The sequence below is a fragment of the Gymnoscopelus braueri genome (assembly GCF_963280865.1).
Source record: "Gymnoscopelus braueri genome assembly, chromosome: 6".
Taxonomy (NCBI): Eukaryota; Metazoa; Chordata; class Actinopteri; order Myctophiformes; family Myctophidae; genus Gymnoscopelus; species Gymnoscopelus braueri.
In genome coordinates this window covers 27,526,515-27,550,915 of record NC_137607.1, presented here as the reverse complement: position 1 = coordinate 27,550,915, position 24,401 = coordinate 27,526,515, and the positions used below count along the sequence as shown (strand labels likewise).

Sequence of the window (24,401 nt, the reverse complement as noted above, 5' to 3'; positions counted from 1 at the left end):
CAATTCTATTCTTCTCTATTTTAGAGCGGACCGATCCCACTTAAGGAGCAATTCCCCCATTTTCAACCTTATCTTTATATAATTGGTCCTCACTGATGCTCGTTATAAGATGGCACAATTTTCGTCTATTCACTCTTCGTCTCTTTGGTGGGCTATGGATGGATAGTTCAGAAACCAGCCTACCAATGACATACGGTAAGCGACCGGGATTCCAAGATAATAGAAACTAAAGCCTTTCTCTTCCAGGAAATAAAATAAAACGTGATAAAACAGAAGCCATTGTTCTTGCATTAGTCAAAATAAAACGTTTGAAATCTTATTTCAAACTTTTTACCAAACGTGTCTACCGAAGATGTCACTGATTATAGGCAGATTTCGGAACTGTTCACAGCTTCTGAGACACAGAGCGCGCAGACAGAAATGGTGCCATCTTATATTGAGCATTAGTAAGGACCAATTATATGAAGATAGGGAAAATGGGTTAAGTGGTCCTTTAACCACTTAAGCCCTGTATAGAATTTTTCAAAAGGTTTTAAATTTGAAACATTTTGGAAATGTTTGCCTACACACTGACATGCCCAAAATTAGGTACACCAGGTTTAAAGTGGTTCAGGCTATTTTGCAAATAACTGATCTCAGCATATACAGCATAACATGCAGGTTTATCCATGTGGTATGTATAAGGCAGGACGTAATACTAACAGGAAGTATTGCAAATGTTAGTCGTTTTCCTTTTTGTGTAATGTGTCATATAATCCCATATGGGATGGGCCAAAATGGTGGCATGTAATTCTATTCATATAGTATATGTCTTTCATTGATTGATTGAATAGTTTATTAGTCAAAAATGTAAAAAGGATAACACAAAAAAGTCCTGGGGACTCGTTTCCATTGTGTTTCTTCAAGGGGTTGTGAATGTGGACAGACATTCCTGGTTGCCTTCTGCAATGGAGTGCTGACGAAGATTCTTGTTTCATGACAACAAAAACAAATATAAACATACATTTTTCTTCACAAGCCTGAGATATTTTGTGTCCAGACAGCGGTGTCATTAGGCTCGGTGCTGGTTTTTCTCAATGTGCTCGACTTGTCCAAAAAGCTATGGAGATTCACTACTGACTTAACGTTATTATTAGTAAAGTAATTCCATTTGGTTTCCATGGATTCTGTTGAAAACAGTGAGCTTCTAGTTGGAGGGAGAGAGAAGTATTGGTTCTGTATTCTTGTGTGTGTGTGTGTGTGTGTGTGTGTGTGTGTGTGTGTGTGTGTGTGTGTGTGTGTGTGTGTGTGTGTGTGTGTGTGTGTGTGTGTGTGTGTGTGTGTGTGTGTGTGTGTGTGTGTGAATGTGGGGGGTCCGCATCACGGTAGGAGCCTACCTAGTGTCTCTTGGCATAATGTTAGGTGTTACAGCAATTAGAAACCTACAGGTGTGGCCATAGAAAAAGTGATCGTAATGTTGACCTAAATAAATCAGATCAGTACAGATGTGAAAAGAGAGGTGTATGAGACTTGGGAATCAACTTTTTCTAGAAACAGAAAGAAAGTCCCTTCATTTTACTGCATTTAACAGAAAACGGCTGCCACATTACTTTTGCACAGATAAATGCCCATTGTAGAGCAGTTTAAAAACCCTCCGTCTAAAATATAAGCTGGAGCAGCCATTCGAGTATTAATGAAGGATAGAGGCTCATACAGTTAGGATCTTCTTAACACTCACATGACGGCATTTAGCCGACCTACCACACAAGCAGACTTGAGATCAAATTGACTGTTTTTTTCCCTGCGATTTCATTGGCCACCGTCTTCCCTCGGGGTCTAACACCTACTCACCCACACAGCTGGATAGCAGCGGGGATACCATCGTCTTTTAAATGCCTAAACAAACAAACATGTAGGCTAATCCGCTCACAGCTCACAGGAACGCTTCATTTGGTTATAGACAGAAAGCATGTAAATAATAATATCAGACGAGCTGAGCATCTGGAAAATGTTGTCAAAGTGTGGTGTATATTATGTTGACATTGATAATCCTCTTTAAGTCCTTGACAAAATATCCAGGTTTGTTCCACTTTGAAAGTACTTTTCCAGGTTTTATATTAAGTTACAAACTTGTGAAACTGCGTGCCGTCTTTTACATTCTGTTAGAATAAAAATGAACAGTGCAGCTGTGAGGCAGTGGTTACATCTCGATTTAATAACGGATAAATGAACACTCATTGAGGATTTTAGTGTGCACCGAGGTGAGATAGAGGCGGATAGAGATATGAATGAAGTTACCAAAGTTCAAAGAAGCCAAATGTAGGGGTTGGGTTTATTTTAAACGTTAACCCTACATTTGTAGGGTTAAATTTTTTTTGTACGTTTTTCATTTTTATTTAGAGAGAGTTAGCGATGTTCAGTGTGCCTCACGCAGTGCGCAATACGAGCATGAGATTTGATTTGTCATCTGAAGAATTGCACAACAGGATAAACTGTTCTTTCAGTAGCATTCGAGTTGACACGGTGAAACACTACACCACTTTACACACACATCTACGCACAATGGATGCAAATGATCCCATTAACCATAACAATGACACATCTCCAGGCGGTCTGAGGTGTGAAGACTTGCCCGTCTTGGGGGAGAGTGGTCAATCTAACCTAAAAGTAACGTCCGGGATGCTATCAAGGTGCCATATTTCGGTTTTAGAAAACATTTCAGATTTATCTAGCCCATTTGAATGGAATATTTAGGAATAGTCAGGGAAGGGGAGCCTTCTGAGAGCTTCCCGAGCAAAGATAATTGACTTCAAAATGTCAAAATCGGCCAGGCTGACCACTCAGACACGCGTGTGTTAAAGAAGCATTTCTGCTTCATTTAGTAGTACAGTTGAGAGAGACAGGAAGTGGAGGGAGGTGTGTGTGTAGTGTGGAGGGTGGTGTGCGTGTGTAGTAGTGATTCCCTCAAACGTGTGACCTGCGGGTCCGAAAAAACAACTTCATAAACATGTCGTACAGAGTCGCAACAGTTCCACACAGAACTTTTGACACATCCTGTTAAAGTGTCTGTTACGTGTGTGTGTGTGTGTGAGAGAGAGAGAGAGAGAGAGAGAGAGAGTGCACTTGCGGAGTAGAATATTTAAAATATGTCTGATTGGCACTGGCAGTGATAATAATAAATGGTCTTTTTTATTGGCCATCCTGATTCCTGGCCAGGATGTCCGGAAGGAATTATATTTGTCTTTGTAAAAAGAAAAAAAGGCCAAACCCGGCAATTACCGGCCTAACGCGACCTGTGGTAGTTACTGTTACAATCTGACACAAACTATACATCTCTACTGGTAATAGCTTAGGAGGATTAACTGTTTTCGTGTGATAATAAAAATGATCTACCCTATCTATTTTTTTCTTTTGAAAAGCAAACAATTTAAAGCACATTAACACTTTGGAATAGGCTTGTCATGATGTAACTACTCCAATTGGTGAGATATCTTGCACCGTTGCTCCACTGATTAGAAATTGATATTCCAAAAATGGTCTCCTCATTGACAGTGCACAGAGAAACAGCTCTCAAAGTCACTCTTTTACCATATAAACGAATGGAAACAAAGCTGATTCTACCCATATATGACACTGCAAAACCTGGCTTTTTTTTTTATAAAACTCAACTTCTTGTTGATTTTACAATTTGAAGATCCGGCTCTAGGTTTTCTTCCTAAAATAGCAAATAGCTAAATCAACATGAAGTTGATTTGTCTAGACAAAAAATGCCATACTGGCAGAATCAGCTTTGTTTACTCTCGTTTATGTACTAAAAGAGTGACTTTGACAGCCGTTTCTCCATATAAGTCAATGAGGAGATCTATTACTAATCAACGCCGGAAACCCAAAGTAGGTTCGGGTAGAAGGGATCATAGAAATTATTACAAGCACATCATATGGCTAAATTGGCCCGTTCCCAATGTCTCCGGTGTATACACAGGTTCATGCAGATGTGGGTCCATGATTGAATGTTTTCATGGCCAGTAGCAACCACTGGAGAGTTTGGTTGATTTTAATTTGATAAGTTAGGGGAACTCTCAGGGAACTCTCCAACAGGCGGGGGAGGGGAGTGGGGACAGCTGTTGACAGGACGGAGGTAGCAACTCACCTGTTGGGAAGCTGGGACGGGCTGCACCACGGGTGCCTGAGCGGATGTGGACGTGCGTATCGCTGTGCTGGATGAGGAGTCGGAGCCTCCCTCTGAGCTCTGCATGCTGGGACTGCAGGGAAGAAGAGAGAGATGGGTAAGCAGAGTGACAGACAGGGTCCAACGCCTGCGGGTACAGGTAACAATTTAAGCCTGAAGAAATCACAGAATGGAAGCATTCAGCCCATGCATACAGACAGAGGCACCAGGTGTGTTCAGAGTACACTAGCACTTTTCCACTGCATGACACTGGCTCAACTCAACTCACTGTACTTTCTCCACTGCAGATAGGACCCCCTAAATGTAGATGGTTGCCATAGCAACGTCAAACCCTCCGCACAGGAGAGTGCTAGTTTTAAAGTTTGTTAACAGTTTTCCGGAGTTTTCCAGCTTCCATGCAGAATAGTCCATTGTGACACAATGGTGCAAGTGACAAGTCTCTCTGACCAATCAGTAGTCTAGTCTGCAGTGTTTTCACGCCACTGTTTGGCATCTGCTCCGCTCGCATGGAACCTCAATGGAGGTAATACCAAAAACACAACCAAAAAGGGTGACTAAATTTGAGTCGAGTTTAGCCAGTACCGTGAAGTGGAAAAGTGCCATAAGGGGGCTGCTGCATCAGCCAAGTAAAGCAGAGTCAGTCAAGCCACCCGAGTCCCAGAGACAACCTTCCTCTGGCCTCTATCAGTGGAATAATATCAGGAACAACAAGCATTATTAAACGTAATAATGGCTGGTCCTGCTGGCAGGACCAGAGGCGTCTGAAACAGGTGGAAAAGTTAGGATCTGTCAGGACACCAGTAGGACTGTAATGACATCCCCCAAGGACTAAAACCCACCAGAACACTGCCACTGCTCTGCTCTTCCATTGGATGACAGTGTGCGCTGCATAGCAAAGCAGTGGAGCTAAAAATGGAGAGACACAAAGCTCTCTCTTTTAAGAGGGGAGAGAGCGGGAGTATGGGAGGGGTGAGAGAGAAGAATGGAACTGCAATGGGGAGCGAGCATGAAAAAAAAAACTACTTCCCCACTCTCTCTCTGAAAAAAAAGGGGGGGGGGGGGGTTGAAAATGGCAGTGGGACTCCAACCCCTGGCCAGGGTTCTGATGATATCCAGTGTTTGTTTCGAATGAGAGCCGTTCTCCGGGGGGCTCCAATAATCCAGCTGATATGAGGAAATTCCTCAATGCTTTGTAAACGTTTGTCGGTTGCTATGGTGAGGAATCCATGACGACCACCCCTTACTCTGCCCCCTCCTCCCTGCCCCTCCCCCCTCGCTCGGCTCCCCTCCCATTTCTCTTTTTTCTTTATTTATTTTTAAAGCTCAGGCACAAGAACTTTTGAGTGTGGTGGCCACAGAGAAAGGAGGGGGAGACAGGGATGTGTAGTGTGTCTGTCTGTGTGTGTGTGTGTCTGTCTGTCTGTGTGGTAGTAGCCATGGTGGTGGGTAGATAAGAGGTCATTAGCAGAAAAGCTTTGCACTAGTGCAATTCAATGTGAGTCAGTCCATAGGCAGATAGTGACATGCTGCTTGTCCCCCGTCAGCGCAGCATAACCGGTTCAAGACACAAGTCAACCCTCTTCTACAAAACAAAATATTACATGTAAAATTGTTTCTACTTCACTGTAGAGTAGTGTACAATCTAGAGGTCAACTCAATCGTTGCATCTGATACCGGTTTGTGCAACAGGTGCGCTCCTGGCTTTTAGCTTCTGGCTTTCTCAAGACAAGTCTGTATGTCTTTGGCCTAAGATCGGGGTGTGGTGTGAAACAAGGTAACTTTGCACTAAATTAAGAAGACACTTTTCGGATCCTCATTTATGTGGTGCTTGTTCATTTTGGCCAGGACCTTGGCCTCAAATCTACCAAATGGTAACGTTGATGGTGATGGTTGACAATATCATGACCTGTCAGCATGGGGGAAGGTGAGAGGTTTGTGAACCAAGAATCGCCACAGCAGACCTGGAGGCTACTGTACCTGAATCAAAAAAGTGCCAAGACAGATTGCGTAACTAAGCTCTTAGTGGGGAGAATAACAACAGTTGGGTGTGCCACCGCTGACATTTTCCAAGCATGGAGACTTGGCTAGAGGCAGAAACGTTGCTCTGTCTGTCTGTCTGTCTACATGACTAATTGGGCTGAGCAAAGGAAAGCCATGTTGAAATTCATGACATGTGTCAATCGCTTGCCTTATCATCCGTCATATACACATGTTAGGTTGAATGGTGACAGAGAGGAGATGCCACATGCAAAGACACACTCAATTGAAACCACCATTTGTCTGACTGTCAACAGCAGCACGCACCCCCTTCCCCTCCTCCCTCCCTCCCCGTCTGATCCGTCTCCAGTGTATTTGTCATGATGGGTGCAAAAATAGCACTCATCTGTAAAGGCCTTATCTGAGCAGAATCCTATCCAAAGACTATTTTCAGAATGGTTTGGAGGGAAATCATTTTTTTGAGCATCTATTTACGGAGCATCTTTCTAAAGCAAGGAATTTGTCCACGGGGTGTCAGCCAAGTTATAAATACAAGTGTAACAATCCTAGCAGTTATCTTTGGACTACTTTTCACTGAACAGGGGGGGGGCGACCTGAGGGGTTTCTTTGCACCATTATAGCAGCACAAGGTGGTGGTGGATGGCAAGGGGGGGTTATACAATTGAGCACTGGCCAGCATGTCTTCCTCCATAAAAGCTCAATTAAAGTGCCGTCTTTAGTGGAGTGCACCGTGGCATAGGACTGGCGAGAACAGGCAAAGAGGAGTCATTCTCCTCATCCCCAAGGAAGGTTAAAAGCCACAAATTCCCCACCAGCAGCTATGAGCGGCACAAAAGCAGAACACCGCAGGAGACCTCACAGACAACTGCAGAAACCCTACTGTGAATGGGCGGCACTTTAGAGCCTTTCCACACACACACACACACACACACACACACACACACACACACACACACACACACACACACACACACACACACACACACACACACACACACACACACACACACACACACACACACACACACACACACACACACACACACACACACACACCAGCAGATCCCTTTTCCTCTGTTAAAGAGCCACCTGATTTCAAAAGGCATACGGAAATGGAAAAACTTAGGAACTCTGGAATTTTAAAGCTCTTTTAAAAAAACAGACAGCAAACCTACAGCCTACCTGCTGTTGTGTTTGAAAATATGGACAAGATTTAAACATGTCACTTACAAATCTAACTTCAACAGCACTCAATCAGAGAAAAACACATACAGATGTTCAATTAAAAACAGGAGCCCACAGTCTTGGCTCATGTTTGCACTAGCCCACATTGTTTGCAGAGCAACAACGGTTGCTAGTAGCAACACCGTCCACTCCCGTTTCCAGGAGCCTGTTGCTATGCAACCAACAGAATACTTCCCAAACCAAACAATGCCATCCCCCAACTGATCCCTCTATCTCACACTAAGCAGAAACTTACAACAATAAATATGTAAGCTATTAATTTCAGACACCAGGGGGAAGACACTGAGGGCAAGGGCAGAATTACACTCGCATTTGCAGAGAGTAAAGATTACATAAAAATCTTAAGACTTCATGCTGGTTTAGACTTGATTCAGGAGGGCAGAATAAAGTGTTCTCTGTTTTGGATGTACTTGAAATGTTTAATTACAAAAAAAGGTACTACTAGTCTCCCCTTCAACCATGTCTTGCGCCAGAACAACTATTGCTTTTCTTTCTAACTTGATAACCCAGCCATTGGGGAGACAGCGAAACACCTGGAGCAGAGGCAACACAGTGTTTAATCCCTTTTACAACTCGTGGAAGTTGACACAACATGGCAATAAAGTGGAAATACGTGTGTGTGTGTGTGTGTGTGTGTGTGTGTGTGTGTGTGTGTGTGTGTGTGTGTGTGTGTGTGTGTGTGTGTGTGTGTGTGTGTGTGTGTGTGTGTGTGTGTGTGTGTGTATGCGTAGCCCTAAGCATTCACAACCAACTGTGCTCTGATCAGTCCAGCTTCCACCCTCTTGACCACTAAAAGACTGGTCACTCTGGCAAAACATTTATTCACACACAGAGCAGGTTTTCTGATGCGGTTTTAACAAGCATGTTATTCCCTGTCTGGAAGTTCAACGGATCACTTACATTACTAATAATCTTAATGGAGCAACCAAAAACTGTCACCATTCTGTTAAGAGAATCTCAGGTTGACTGACTTTGTATTCTTTGATTCAAACATTTTTTTTTTTAAAGGCTGTACAGGGCACACGAGGCAGGCACACTCACACAAAGAGCGAATTAAGATATGATAAGAGATTTCCACCACGGAGGCTGTTCTTCAAGCCTGTCTCATTAATTCATGGCTAATCCAATCAAAGCAGCTCTCAGGGTCTGCAGATGGCAGGGCAAGAGGAAGAGAGAGAGAGAGAGAGAGAGAGAGAGAGAGAAATCCTAGCCTCCCCTCATCTGGTCTTCACCACAACCTGTCCACTCTATCCGTCACCATGTGCAACGCAGGCCTGACAGCCACAGAGAGAACGATCAAACCGTTGCCATGGAGACGGTGTGTTCGCCCATACACCTTCCTCCAACAACCCCGTCCCCCACCTCTCTTGAACCTTTCCAGATAACCACCCCCTCGCTCTGTTTCCTCCCTCCTACCATTTAACATTTCAAGATGAAGAATAGCGATTTAGGAAAATAATTATGCAAGGTTGGGAGAAGTAAAGTTAGGAGAGAGAGAGAGAGAACGAGAGAGGAGCAACAGTCACAAGGTAATCAGTTTAATCTCTTATGTGGGCGTCTCCGTTGTTAATGAGCAAATCTCTCCTGTTTTTTCAAGCCTGCCGTGCTGATGACACAGTAGAGAGAACTTCACTCTTCACATTTGTTGTTGTGCCACCTGGTTGCCAATGGTGAGGAGGGAAAGAAAAGGGGTTTGTGAAACATTGTGGAGCCGTTTCCATGTCATTCATTTGTCGTTCTTTGTTTTTTTGTTTGTTTGTTGTGTAATGTTGTGGAAAATCATCTTCACCTTCACCTTCAGAGGTTATCTATCGGTTCATACAATAGCTTTTGTGCACATTGGCTAAATGCATAGCTGTTGAGTCCATACATACCTTTTAGCATCCTCCTCCAACACGTGGAGAAGAAGGTAGAATCTCAACTCGGGTTCCACTCACGGCTAGATGCAAAGGCCACAATACGGACAACCCTTCCTAAAGCGTTAGTTACAGATTCCCTTTGCAAAAGCTGGGCTGCTTTCCCCTTGATGAACCATGGGAAAAACATGACTTGTTTGAAAAAACGTGATCATAGTGGGATCACATTTAATCCAAACACACCATGACTAAGAACACAGAGATGCGATCTTGTTAAGGACACATGTGGACTCTAGCCAACTAAAGGATTTAACTGATAACAATCTTGAGTTGACCACGCAAGTGCCACACTAGTAAGACAACCGCTCCCCCCATAATACATCCATCCATACTTGGGATTGTTTTCTATAAAGAGGCAGAATCCACGATGACCTCAGAGCTGACAGAGTACTCTACCTTGAATCAGTGATAACGGCTAGGTCTCATCAGTGGGGTGTTGGTTTTCTTGGCGAGGGCTGTACCAGTCCAAACAGATATGACACTGACTGTAATACATCATATGTTCTCCAAGCATCAACAGAACCATGAGTCACCAGCAGTTAATGCTTGAAGATTCAACCGATCCGAGCGCTTTTCTTCGCTCTGCGCAGTCGGCAGTGCGCCATGCTGTCCTCTGGTAATCTTTCACAAATTAATGTGTCATCTCCTTGCAATGCAATATCCTGTGTTTAGAACTGAAATGTTGCCAGATCCCATCATAGTGGTTTACCAGTTGTTGCCATGAAGGGAGTGGACTTTTCTGGTGCCAGTTTGTGTAGTGTGTCAACTCATCACTCAAACTACTTTCTTGTGACTGTACACTGTACTTTAGCATCCAATGTTTTATCATCACATTTTAATTTTATGATCTCTCATTTGTTCTTGATGATGGAAAATAAATTAAAAAAATTGCGGTGTTCCAGGATGGGTGTGAATCCCAACGAGTCTAATATTTGTCTGCTTGCACAAAGACTACGGTTTGCCATTGTTCCTTTCCTGGCTGTAGGAACTCGGACAAGGAAAAAAGACAAAAGGTACGCAGATCAATCTGTAATTAAACAATTGGCATATTGTTTGCTTGGGTTAGCTCAATTATATACAAAAGCCAACAGGTGGGAGTTTGATCAGAGGACAGAGGTGGCATCTGAAGGCCAGCCTCTAACAAGGACACATTCCCTTCAGCACAGCCTTCCTCCACCTATGGAAATCATCAGATCTTCTCATTAAAACGAGTCTGACGTGCAACCCTGGAGACCTAGAAAATCACTGAAGAAACCAACATTGGAGCCTGGGTCTACTACTAACGCTTGATTTATTATTATATTATCTTTGTTACGCACAGGTATCGCGCACCAAAAATAGCTGATCTACAAGCTCACAACTGCTATTTTCCGTGCGTGACACTGGCGTGCAAATAAGTATAAAAATCACCCTTTACTTTCACCCTTCTGTACAGTTCTCTCCCATGTAATGGTCTAGCCTTGGTTACTCTCATTATTTTGTAGCATGTTTTCAATGACAATAGTTACTTTTTGAAGAAGAGACGAGGAAACAGCCACACAAAGAAACATCTCTTAACAAACTAGTCTAAAACTACAAAAGAAAAGAACCAGAGGAAAAAGTGAGGAGAGCGATGGTAGGGGGTCGGCTAACCCTGCCTGAAAGGCTCGGAGAGGGAGGGGAGAAGGCGGTCATTGTAATGCAAATGTCGCAGTCTTGTCTGCTGTTTGTGGCAGGAAATTTAATTAGCAGTTGTGTAGCTACGATACAAACCAGGTGGAATGTAAAGAATGCCCCCAGATGACACAGAGTGTGTGTGTGTATGTGTGTGAGTGAGAGAGAGAGAGTGTGTGCAAGAGAGAAAGAAATAGAAGGGCCCCTGAAAAAAAAACATTTCATTTCACAAGTCTTAACCTGTTGCAAACTGTTGTCTCAGGTCCAATGATGGGCAACATTTTTCTTAAGGAGGTTGTTTCTAAGTATCCTAGCAACATAAGCCAACAATGATTTCCAAAACATTTTTACCTGGGAAGCCCCAGCATAATGAAATATGATTGAGTCAAGTAGGCACTTACAGTAAGATTAAACTACAGTATTTCACTTTCATCTGATGCAACTGTGGAATGAACACATGGCAATGGCAATTATTTATATATATATATATATATATATATATATATATATATATATATATATATATATATATATATACACACACACACACACACACACACACACACAACCTACTTGTATTATAACTTTTGTATTACCTTACTTGTATTAGGCTATATCTTGTTTGTATGTTGGACATACTTGTAGCAAAGTCTGGTGGAGTCTACCGTACCAACATTTCACTGACTGCACACGCATATGAGCATGTCACAAATAAAGTCTCTTGAATCTTGGCATGAATAAATTAACATTCAAGATCAGGAAAATGACATATTTGCGTGTAAAGAGACACCATTAATTTCCACTTAACAAGCCCCTCAGGGTATTCTTCTTTCATTTTTATGCTTTGCTCTGTGATTTCTTGGCATGCGTTTGACTGGAGATTTGGGATAACCCATTAAAATAGCGTTAACCTCACATCATGAAATGCACACAAGCCAGGCAATGGTTAGCACAGTGGGATATCAAATGCATTTTTATGAATACCATCAACAATAACACAACAGACAAAATCTCTCCTTGCGGCGGTGATAGGGCTCATCAAGATGAGCTAAATACAGCATCAGCAAACGCCCCCACACGCATACATGCGCAGGACATGTGACCAAAAGCTGTGTCGGGTCATCCCCTACCCCAGAGATCACTGCAGCTGTCCATGTGAGAGCTGCACTGTACTACTCACAAGTCCATTAAAACACTCAAAATGGCACACGGGTAAATGTGGACACACTGCTAAATACAATCACACGAGTGACTCTAGAGAGGGAGCTGTTTAGAGGGGCACCAGAGAGGAGTCAAAGTCTTAAGCCTGACGCGTCGGTGAATCACAGGTCACTGTGGCATCCATCGCTAAGAGGCAATGAAGCATGACCATGATCACAGGCTCCGGGCTGTGTCAATAATGGTGCCTGTGGTTCACTGCACTTGTGATAAATTAGTGTAATCTGGCTACGCTGTGAGTGCATGTTGTTCTACATTATGTAAAAAGAAAGACAGATATTAAAAGCCCAGATCGCACATGTCAACCACTTCAGAATCAGAACGCAGTAGAGATCATCACTGTACAAAAGTATGGTGATAGAGCCTAAACTCCACACCAACGGCTGCTTTCCATGTTCTTCCGTTCTCCTTTCTGAACACCTTCTCCTCATGACCTGCCTCTGCAAGCCAAAACTATGCACTGCACTCCCACCACAAAGAGGGAGAAAAATAGCCTGATTAAAACCACTGACTTTTAAAAGAATAACATTTCGCCCCCTGGCCCACCCCAACTCTTTTCTTTCCATGACTTTGGGTGTATTTGTATATCAAGTTGCCATGTAAACATAACAGCAACATGCTCAGATTGGGGGGCTGGGGGGTGATCACAGAGTTTCAGTGCGGTCATTCCTTTGTTTTCTTTGTAGCTGAGGAGAGTGTGTGACCAATCAAAGAGTAGATTCCGATTCAGTCACCCTGTGTAAAACCAAGCTGCATGTTCCATTAAATGAGGATTACATTCTTGCTCTCAAAACAAATTGTGTCAAAAAAAAATTGTACAAGTTGAACAGCAACAAATATTTATATAGAGAAAAGTGCTGCAAAGTGTAAACTACCACACACACCTGTCAGGGCAGTGACAAATGAGCCATCAAATCGATCATTCATTTGGAGAGAATTCTAAACCTGCTCTAATCTAAAAGACCAACGAAAAGTAACAAAAATGTGCCCCCATTTCACCTAAAACGAACAAGGCATCGGGCTGCATCAATAATGCATCTACCCAACATGAATCATTCAGTCGTGTGCCTTGGAAGATAAAACGGTGTGTAGAAATACACCTGTTACGCCACCATGTAGCATATTCCATTAGTACAAACCAGAGAGAGACTGTTAATTGATGAGTGAATGTTCTTGTTGCAAAGACAGAAACAGTGCCTCAAACTTAATAGGAAATAGATCTGGCAAAGGAATGAGTATCTGACAGCGCGGTCTGCTAAATTGAGGGTTCCCAACTTTTCAGGCAGCGAACCCCCAAAATAATCATATTTGAACTGGGGACCCCCCTTGACTAGCACTTTTAATGTTGTGAAAATAGCCAAAACTACAAGCTCACAAGCAAGGCGGTGTGAACTTGTAGATCGGCTATTTTCACAATGTTTTCCTCTTTCTTACATAATATTTGACAATTTGGTATTACACAGGACCCCAATGGAAACAAGCCATAGTGCTTTCTTGGGTTTAATCCTTTAAGCATCCTTTTGTATAGAACTGTACTTTCTGTGCTTTTTTTTTTGCAAACTGTTAATAAAGTATTCATTCTTATTATTATTATCGTTATTATTTCTATGCAGCACCACAGTGGTATCAGCACCCAACTCCACAGTCAGAGCAATCACAAAGGAAGGAGTACTACACCTGTGTCATTATCACCTGGAAGGCTTCACTATTAGCACACAATCACCAGACCACCAGTGTAGCACCAAGCCAATACACAACATGGAATGTTTACAAGAAGAGAATGTAAACAAGGAAACTAAACACAAGACTTCCTACTAACATACAATGACTTATTATGCACGCTGTGAGGAATGTGTAGTTTCAATATTATCAAGCCCATCACTCTTTGAAATGAGACCGTAAAACAGACAAGACCACCAAAGAATAAATAATCATCACAGCACCACCTAGCTGTAATATGCGATTGTTTTGTCTGGTGTGTATTTTACTCGTAGAACTCTTTACGAACTCGTCTGATCCCAGTAACAACACTAAAGTGACAATTCCGTTAAGTTAGTAGCTGTAGTTAAATAACCCATCTTGTTGTGTTAAGTCGCGTTGGGGGGTGCATAAATAAACACGAACACTGAACGTGGAGCGCATTCAACGAAAGTTATTTTGTATAGGCTAATATAAGTGATCGACGATTTAGTAACGTTCAACATTGACTTTAAACGTACCAGCACAACTAGAAGAGCTAATGTAAATGAACGACATGGGGGTTTGATAAGTGAATCCCATCGGTCCGTTCCAGTCAATAGTCTGTTCCCATGGAGGAGCTAGAGCCACCTGCTCCGAATCCAAATGAGCGAGAAAAACAACAAAAAAAACACAAAGCTCGATCAAACTTTAGGTGTGTGTCGTAACGACAGAGACACATTGGCAATATTCTATAGAGAAGAGGCAAATAGATGTTGCACACTGCAACGCAGCAGCCGTTCAAACATCTTTAGTGGGGAACTACGCCTGTACGTGTTAGCATTAGCGAGCCACCTGTAGCTTGAATAGCAACCACCATAGACCGATAGCAACGTCTCCACGGCGTTACTTACATAGCAACGACTCATAGTGACGATCGAGCCCGTTTCCTTTACAGTACAAACAGCGCATCCAGAAGCGTTGCCGATGCGTTTGGCCCCCAAGTTGTTATTACTTACAGGGAGTTGTTGTTAATGTGGATTTAGTTTAAATTAAATAAGAAAACTGGGGGAAGTCCGTTAACGTTACAGTGAACTTGGGGCAGGAAGGAAGGAAGCAAACAAGGAAGGGAAAGTTATGACATGGAAGGGAAACGGAGGGGCTGGCGATGAAATTCAATCCGGGTGTATTTTTAATCCAAAGTCAGATTAATTTCATGTCTCTAATGCTTTTAAGATATAGTCACCTTTGCCTTGAGAAACCTTCTGCCATGGTTGTTGTGCTCTCTTTATCCCTCTCTCTCTCTCTCTCACTTGCTCGCTGACTTCCAGGCAGTTGCTGCTGCTGTTGCTGAGTGTTGCGGCCGTTGGTAAGTAACTGTCTCCACGGCTACAGTCACTATGGTGCGAGGGGGTCTCGAGGCAACTGTTGCTACCCTCCGCTGACTACGTCACACACAGCCCCCACCGAAACCACTAGACCCCGCCCAGTTCTAATGAAATACAACATGACCGCTAGGGGGCGTTCTTAAGCTGGTTCTTACCACTGAAAATATGGGGGGGGGGCTGAAGTGGTTAATGTATGTTTTGTTATAATAATCAAAATCTACAAAGTAACTAGTAACTAAAGTTTTCAAATAATTGTAGTGGAGAAATACTCCAGTAAAGTAGAAATACCTTAAAATGGTACTTAAGTACAGTACTTGAGTAAATGTACTTAGTTACTTTCCACCTCTGCCTACAGTACCTTTCTAACTAAATAAAGTGCAGTCTGTACAGGAGGAATTGTTTGAGAGAACTGTCTATTTGCTTTACAAGGATCCCTGGGTAATAAGCCTTATATGCCTTAATACAATATAATTGCCCTCTATAACTAAAATTAAAAACACACAATATTTTATTCATTTTATAAACGGTTCATCTTTTACTCAAGAGGGACAATGCCTGTCGCATGTTGATGATGTCATTTGTCCATGTGTGGTCCAGCCTTCAATGTATGGAATGCATGTGCAAATAAAACATATTTAAAATATTGATTTGATGCTCATATTAACCTTAGGACGTATTACTTTATTTGCACATCATAGAGGTATAGTTGCACATGCATAAATTCCCTAGGGCCTCACATGGGCAAATTACATCATCAACATGCAATGGGCATTGTCCTCCCACTTGAGTAAAAGATTAACTATTTCTAAAATATTTAAGGTGTTTTTATTTTTAAAGCAAATAGACAGTTCTCTCAAACAATTCTGTCTGTCAATATACTCATCCTCACATCAACTGAAACACAAGTGAAGTTCCTTTGTCCACCACATATAGGCTAACACACAGGGAGGTTGCCAGCATAACCTCGTAGCAGAACCTGACCCTGAATCAAAAACTTACCATCACAACACCAGTCAGAGCCTGCAAAAACCTGTCATTTAAATGCACTGCATTTAATGGCCGGTGCCCAACAGGCATTGGTCTAGTGACTAGACCAATGCCTGTTGGGCACCGGCCCACAATACCCGTTGTACCCATTGTCAGAGAAGAGTACCCATTGTACCCATCAGTCTGTCTGTCTGTCTGTCTGTCTGTCTGTGTCCCTTTTATGCCCATATATGGAGATCTCTGTATCTGTCTGTCCTTGTCCCTTTTATTCCCATATATGGAGATCCCTGATGTCATCATCAGTATGCACATAATGGGCGTCAGCCCTGATATGCCCATCATTGGCATTTCTGGCCATCCTGGCACCCTAGGTGAGACATTATATTTGGCAGCTGTCATAAATTTCAACTTGTTTATCAGTGATTAATTAATCATTGATATCAACCAAATCCATCCAAAATGTAATCCAAAATTAAGTTTAAATTCCACTTTACTAAATGTAGGCTATCTATCTATCTATCTAATCAATGCTTTCAGACAAGGCTTGATTGGCCTACAATGTTGTTTTATTTTAAAATGTGAGTTGTTTGGCATGTTCCAATTTCACTGCTCTCATTGTTGCTGTGTGGCATCAAATAAGCTACTTGCAATGAAGTAAAAAGAAAAACATACAAATGTGACTGAGAAGTGAACCTGAAATTTTCACCCAACTTGAGAAATGATATCCCAACCGGGTAGTCGGGAACTGTCGGTGTAGACAGAGTTTGGATAGCCATGTCTCAAACTCTAATGTGTGCACTCTCCAACACTCAACCAGTCCATCTGGATTTTTATTCAGGTGCATCCATCCTCTATACCTTTGCATGTGTGCCTGCACGTGAAAACAAATTGAAATAAATAAATGAATACAAATATACATATGCCTCCATTTTTGCCATTTTTTTAAAGTCTAAAGACTTGCAGGTCACCCATTACATTGTTTTGGTGAAGGCTGCTATGAAGTTGCGCTGCCTGGCAACCTGCTGTTTGTTATGTGGAGTGAGGTGGACAAAGACGCTTCACCTGTGTTTCAAATTCAACTGCCGTGAGGGTAAGTAGATAATGACAGAATTTTGATTTTGGGATGAACTATTCCTTTAAAGCTGTACATCTGTGGCAAGCTGGAACTATTGCTACCTTTACCACTACTGCTTAGGCTTAGTATTTTTAAAGCCAACAAAAAAAAAACTGACTGCTGTCAGCTATACTGCTATTTATCACACCTGTTTTGCAATTGCTTTTCTTCCTTGGTGTTTTGAAATGGCATTATATTATTCATCTTTGCGACAGAAGAAAATACATTTCTGTAGTAGGCTACAAATTACTTCTAGACACCATCTACTACACCATCAGACAGTTTGATACATTCCACATGCATAGGCCTACACATCCTGACCAGAGCTGAGCTCCAATATTCTTTATACAAATTGTTCATATTGAAAATCCTGTGGACACATTGGATCAATTTGTTCTTTGTTGTGTGTGATTTGTCTTTATTTTGTCCTAATTTGTAAGAATTAAATGTATTTGTAATCAATGTTATGGATGCTAAAGAGATAATACTTGAAATGAAACACCACTAGTTAAACTAACTGGTTCAGGAACCCAAATGCGGGTAAATGTAATCTTTGGTCAACAAAAGGTATCAAGTATCAAGAGTAAAAGTACAAGTATCAAAAGTAAAAGTATAAAGACCTTTTCATAATATAAAGAAACAAAACAGACAGAAATGTTGTCTACTTCTATACTACTTCTCACTACTTTCAGAATAATGTAGTAGTTCAGCAATGTCTTTTTTTCACCATGTAGCTCGCACATCAACATTTAAGAGCACAACAGGGGTTTTGTGTGCAGTTCATCCATCACAGACCAATGAGACCATCCATTTGTAACTATTTCTGAGTTGAGTGGATGTTGACAATTACGCCAAAGAAATTATTCTCCTTATGCATCGATTAGCTTGTATGTGTTTTGTGTGGATTTTGTCCATCTTCCAGCTTCTCCATCTTCATCCACTTTAAACACACCATAAGAGCTTGTGCTCTTATCACCTGGGTGCTCAAAACTAAATGAAAAAACCTTTCATTCATACGAACATGTAAACACTTCACCTTGGCAGCCTGCCTCTTATACTCTTCACACAAAGACGCTTCCATGCACAGAACACAATGAAATATCGATTTCCTATTCTCTTAATATAAAAATCTAAGCCCGTGCACCAAGGACTGACACTGAACTTTTCCTATTAAACATCAAAATGCAGTATGAAGCAGGCTCTAATAAGTTACCATAATGGACAGAATGTGTCCATTATTGTGTCCTATCGGACCTATACACAACAAACAGCCTTGTGGCCCCCGTCTTCAAGTCATTCAGTAACAGGAGTCTCCATGTCTCTCCAGCTCTTTATTAAACAGAAAATGCATTTTCAGGTTGGGATACCAATGTTATCCAATCAGGATAGAGAACTAAGCCAGGATACAGATTAAACCAGTGAATTTGGAAGTGATGACACAAAGAAATGAGCAGACAAAATTATAACTGGAACACTATAAAGAATTAAATTGATAAATGGGTACTCTCTTCTGATTGGCTGACATTTTGTCACCTACCTGAAAATGTGTTTTCTGTTTATTAAAGAGCATAGAGAGACCCCTGTGACTGAACAAACACTCTATAGCAGTGCTTTAACCTTTAAGCTCATTGTGCCAAGTTCAACTTGAAATTGGCAGTTTTGTCTTCCTGCTATTTAAATCTCAACCACATGATGGCAGCACATATCCACATAGTATGGGACAAAGTGTTCTCTATCAGCAAGGTCAGCTATGAGCTACTATCAAGCTTTTTCTTACCTACTCTATTTATAGATATATATTCATTAAATGCACTGTATAGTTATATTCAGGACTGAGGACTTAAGAGTGAGCATTAGGCCTAAACAGAGTGCTATATTTCTAGTACTTAATTCTCTCTCTCTCTGTGTGTGTGTGTGTGTGTGTGTGTGTGTGTGTGTGTGTGTGTGTGTGTGTGTGTGTGTGTGTGTGTGTGTGTGTGTGTGTGTGTGTGTGTGTGTGTGTGTGTGTGTGTGTGTGTGTGTGTGTGTTTTACTCTGTGAAATCAGAGTAAATGGCATGAACACAATTATAGCTAACAATTATAATTGTATTACTATACTATGAAAGCAGAGGCGTCATTTAATCTAAAATCAGATTAATATGCAAAAATAAGAATAAGATGTGGAGGAAATATGAATAATAGACATGCATTTTTAGGTTAAAAATGAGAGCTAAGGGTTGGCAATGGTTTAAATAAATTAATATCAACATATTCTTGTTAAGAAATTGAATCGGAGATTAAGATTTGACTTTGGGGGCCCTATTTTCGCCGGTGCCTTACCCATCATCCCTAAACCTCTTTGCCATTTTTTACTATTTTTAAAAACATGTTCAAATAGACAATCTTCAAGCTCAAGCTCGTCGGTGTAGATCGCCTAGTTGAACTATTAAATGTTTTTGTGAAAATAGTAATAAATGGCAAAGAAAGAAGTTTAGGGAAAATGGGTAAGGCACCGGCGAAAATATGGCCCTAGGTGTTTTTCCTTTGTTGTGAACAAGAAAAACCTTTATGCCAGTATGTGATAAATAGTATTAGCAATAGCAACTATCCAACCCGATGCTTTCCTGCCTTGGTCAGTATGTTAGTTTTTTTTTATTGCATTATCTGTAATACTCACATTGTATGTTCTATGCTCAGGTTGATAACCCTGCCTTTGTACAAATTGTACTAAGTCAACCATGGTTACCTCTGAGGCCACCCTACTTCCTTATCTGCACCAAAGAGATGATGTAATAACGTCCATCTGTTTTGTCTGCGGGTTTGTGTGTCTATGACAAATATATCACAAAACGTAATGGCCAGCTTGCATTGCAATGAAATTTGCTCTGTACGTACATGCTCCCAAGAGGAAGAAACCTGTTGATTTTGGTGAACCCGTGACCTTTCCTCTCATGCCACCATCAAGCCACACTTTCAAAGAAGAAAACTGTTGAGATCATTAGGCTTTGCCAGAGTGGATTCTTCCAGTTAGTAACTGGTTCCGTAACTGGAAGTAACTGGAGACTGTTTATTGTCACAGTAGTTTTACCCTTATTTTTCCAAGACACAGTCACATTGTTTGCGCAAATGGTGCATCCTGTGTGCTTTTGTGTGATGGCATTACACATAAGTCTGTACAGACTTATGTGAAATGTTTTTCTTACTTCATGAAGATATTCTCAAAATCTAATAAATTATGTTAATGCTTTAAAATAAAAACACTGAAAATAATTTTACTCTTGGTAACCTTTATGGTAATGGTGACCTAAGGTAACATAAAAAATCAGGCATGAGGGAAACAAGCAAGATCTTTAAATAGATTAGAGTAGAAATGGGAGATGAAATGCACCTAGGAATGAAAATCCTGTCTGAACACATTGATTGATTGTTTTATTTGATTGTACAGGTGGGAGTTAAATGCGGCTGGGCAAAAAGCTGTATTGTTATATCACAGGTTTACAGATGTAAAACAGTGGGTGAAATTCGTTTTTGTGCAAATTCCGTCGTTTTTGTGACGTCCATAAAAGAGAAAGGGAAGCAGAGGAGACGGGCAGCCTGTCGCGCCTCTCACAGCGCCGTATTAGAGTTCTGTTCAGAGGTAATTTAAGGTCTGATTTTGTTGCACAACTAACATATCAGCAACCAGATGCAATACCTTGGTTGACTGTTGACCTATTCCCCCTGAAAGCAGTTTCTGAATTAAAAAAAGGTGGTGACAGTTGGGAAAGAAACTGCCATGTGTGTACATAACCTGGGTTATGTACACCAACCATGTACCATGTGTGTGTGTGTGTGTGTGTGTGTGTGTGTGTGTGTGTGTGTGTGTGTGTGTGTGTGTGTGTGTGTGTGTGTGTGTGTGTGTGTGTGTGTGTGTGTGTGTGTGTGTGTGTGTGTGTGTGTGTGTGTGTGTGTGTGTGTGTGTGTGTGTGCGTGTGTGTGTGTGTGTGTGTGTCAACCTTTCCATATGGTTTCCCACCACTCAGGTCACCTCATTGCCTGCACCACACCACAGAACAGATCACTGAAACACTGTCACACATCCTGAATGGCTGTTATGCATACAAAGGGATGTACATGATAGAATAGTGGAACTCATAGCAAAGGACATATCAAAAAATCATGCACCCTCAGTGAGAATGTACAAACATTCCCGTGTCATTTCATCCATGTTTCATCTCTGTGACAACCCATACATATTTACATCTTTGACAGCTAATACACCAGATGTTGTTGTGGTTGATGAAGAGTCCAGAGTAGTGTTTGTATTAGAGATGCACCTTTGACCCTAGCCTAGAGGAAGCCTTTATGACCAAGGTCATTAAATACCAACCACTTCTACATACCATCTCAGAGCTGGGCTATAGGTGCAGACTATTTGTTTTTATATTTGGCAGCCTAGGACATACCCACAGACTGGTTGTTAGAGGATTCCAACAACTTGGGATGCCCAAAAAGGAGGCAAAAAGGCTGGCAAAGTATTGTTCTGTCTCTGCTATAATTGGCAGCCGCCACATATGGCGGAGACGCTGTTACTTATACCCACTGAGTACTGAGTGACATGCTTATTGTATCATGAAGACGTATTCCATGATTTTGTGATGTAATCTTACTGCACCTTTAATATTTGTGTCCTTGTATACTCTCCTTTGTGTGGACATAAATAAATGGTTAAAATGTGTGTGTGTGTGTGTGTGTGTGTGTGTGTGTGTGTGTGTGTGTGTGTGTGTGTGTGTGTGTGTGTGTGTGTGTGTGTGTGTGTGTGTGTGTGTGTGTGTGTGTGTGTGTGTGTGCGTGCGTGCGTGCGTGCGTGCGTGCGTGCGTGCGTGCGTGCGTGCGTGCGTGCGTGCGCGCGAGCGAGTGTGTGTGTGTCAGAGAGTGTACCTTTGGGCTACTCAAATACATACACTTCCTTGGGTAGGCTCCCACTAGTTGAGAGAAGGTGGCTGAAATTAAATAGCGTGATCCGCACGTTTTTTTTTTGTTGTCTAAAAATCCCACTAACTGGACCAAAGTGTTCAAAACCAACCGACATTGCCATCATCACAGCCCTGTGCTCTCAGTAGTGTTGCTAAAACTGGGAAAAAGGTAAATCTTAGTTAAATATTGGAAGAATATTGTATATTTCCTAAAGGAGCTAGATGATATGCCATGGGGTCACCATGTCATCAGTGGTCATCCAGCAATCTGCCCAATAATTTGTGATATTTTGTTGATATTTTGGCCTGAGGGTGGCACTAGAGCCTACCTCATCCCTCGAACAGTCAGTCTTCATCTACCACTCTCAGCAAGTATTTTTTTAAATATTTTGTGTCTATGTGTAAACTTTAGCCTAAGGGTGACAATAGAGGAAAGGCCATGGAGTAACCAAAATCTTTTGCGACAGTCGTTCAGCTTATCTGAATGTCGGTACCCATTGTCAAAAGTACTTGCAGGCCAGTCTATGACGTCTATGACTACATCAGCAATGTAGTTATTGCCAATTGTATAGTCCCTGTCACTGCCTGGGAGGTTGACAGCATTTCAGGGACTACAGTATACAATGACTATTGTTTTCAAACAGAACAAAAATAAATAAATAATCATTTCTATAGGCAACACTATAACTGACACCTCCAAGACCCGGGGGAAAAAATGCTAACGCTGAAATTAGTAGTAAGTAAGCAAGTAGCCTAAGTAACCCAATTGGGTCAGAGTGGCTTCTTGTAAGCAACTGAAATAATACACATTAATGAATAGTAAAAACTAATTCTGACTGATTGAATTTCACACTGGTAATGTATCGGTGACAAGAAAATGCAAGTTAATCCATTATTGTCTCCATAATCAACATTTTAATTTCAGGGACCCACAGTTTGGTATGCATTTAGACCCCATAACTCTGACAGCATTAGAGAGTCCATTTGTACACTCTCAGAGTTAAAGATTTGTAAGGGTCAATACAATATCAGTCATTTAGCTGAGGACCCCGTATACAACTCCCTCAAGGACCCCTGGGGTCCACAGACCCCACTTTGAGAACCACTGGTTTAGGCAACATAAGCAAACAAAGTATACAAATTAATAATACTCAGGAATGGATCAAACCACTAATAAACAAAACATAACTCTATAATAAATAGGCAATATTAGCCTACTGCACCAAATTATAATCAGATAACCAAGTCAACAACACCAAACCAAACAACAAACTAACACGGTAACCTATAGTAGTTAGTTTGATAGGGAAAGGGAACAGTATGGCCATAGGTAGCCCTAGAATGGCTGTGATGTGATATTACACCATTAGCCTTCTGAGACATCTAGGGCTAGGCCTCTGAACTGTCTGTAGTAGGCAGTGGAGTAACTAAGTACATTTACTCAAGTATTGTACTTAAGTACAATTTTGAGGTACTTTGACTTTACTAGTAGTAGTTCCAAATGTCTGTACTTTTACTACTACTCCACTACATCTCAAAAGCAAATATTGTACCCCACCACAATTATTTGAAAACTTTAGTTACTACTAGTTACTTTGTAGATTTTGATTATTATTGCAAAACATACGTTTGCCATTTGTAAAATAGCCGATCTACAAGCTCACAATGCATCGCCTCGCGGAGCATTGTGAGCTTGTAGATCTGCTATTTTCAAAAGATTTGTATACATTTGGAAACTTGTGAAATGGGACATTCTGCACAATGAATACTTTCTAATTTTGGTACTTTAAGCACGTTTTGATACCAATACTTTTGTACTTTCAAGTACATCTTGAATTCCGGACTTTTACTTGTAGAGTATATACATTGCAGTATTGATACTTTTAGTGAAAAGTAAAATTTAGTACTTGTTCCACCAGTGGTAGGCCACCTGAAAGGCACTGGCAGCATAAATGAAAGGTGCACTAAACCCAGAGGGCAGGTGTATGGGAAGCGGCGGCCTAGTGAGTGAGTCACTTAATTGTTAAGTGACTCACGTGATGCTCTACCTCCTTCAGCCTAGTATACTATCACTGAACATCTGCAGGTGGAAGGAGTCAAG

General features: G+C 41.4%; 1 protein-coding gene across 6 annotated transcripts in view; it reads right to left on the bottom strand.

Annotated features, from left to right (window-relative positions):
• rfx2 (regulatory factor X, 2 (influences HLA class II expression)) overlaps window positions 1-15,268 on the bottom strand; it is a 32,877-nt gene extending 17,609 nt beyond the window's left edge. For 2 of the 6 annotated variants that reach the window (XM_080431708.1, XM_080431712.1), the window contains exons 1-2: window positions 15,122-15,268; window positions 4,130-4,241 (exon numbers count right to left, since the gene is read on the bottom strand). In XM_080431708.1, coding sequence (XP_080287834.1) covers window positions 4,130-4,241; window positions 15,122-15,147 — 138 coding nt within the window. In that variant the 5' untranslated portion in view covers window positions 15,148-15,268. Of the gene's footprint in view, window positions 1-4,129; window positions 4,261-9,723; window positions 9,889-14,789; window positions 14,957-15,121 lie in introns of those variants that run through there. The other 4 variants (XM_080431710.1, XM_080431709.1, XM_080431711.1 and 1 more) reach the window with 4 other exon arrangements.
• Window positions 15,269-24,401: the final 9,133 nt, after the last annotated feature.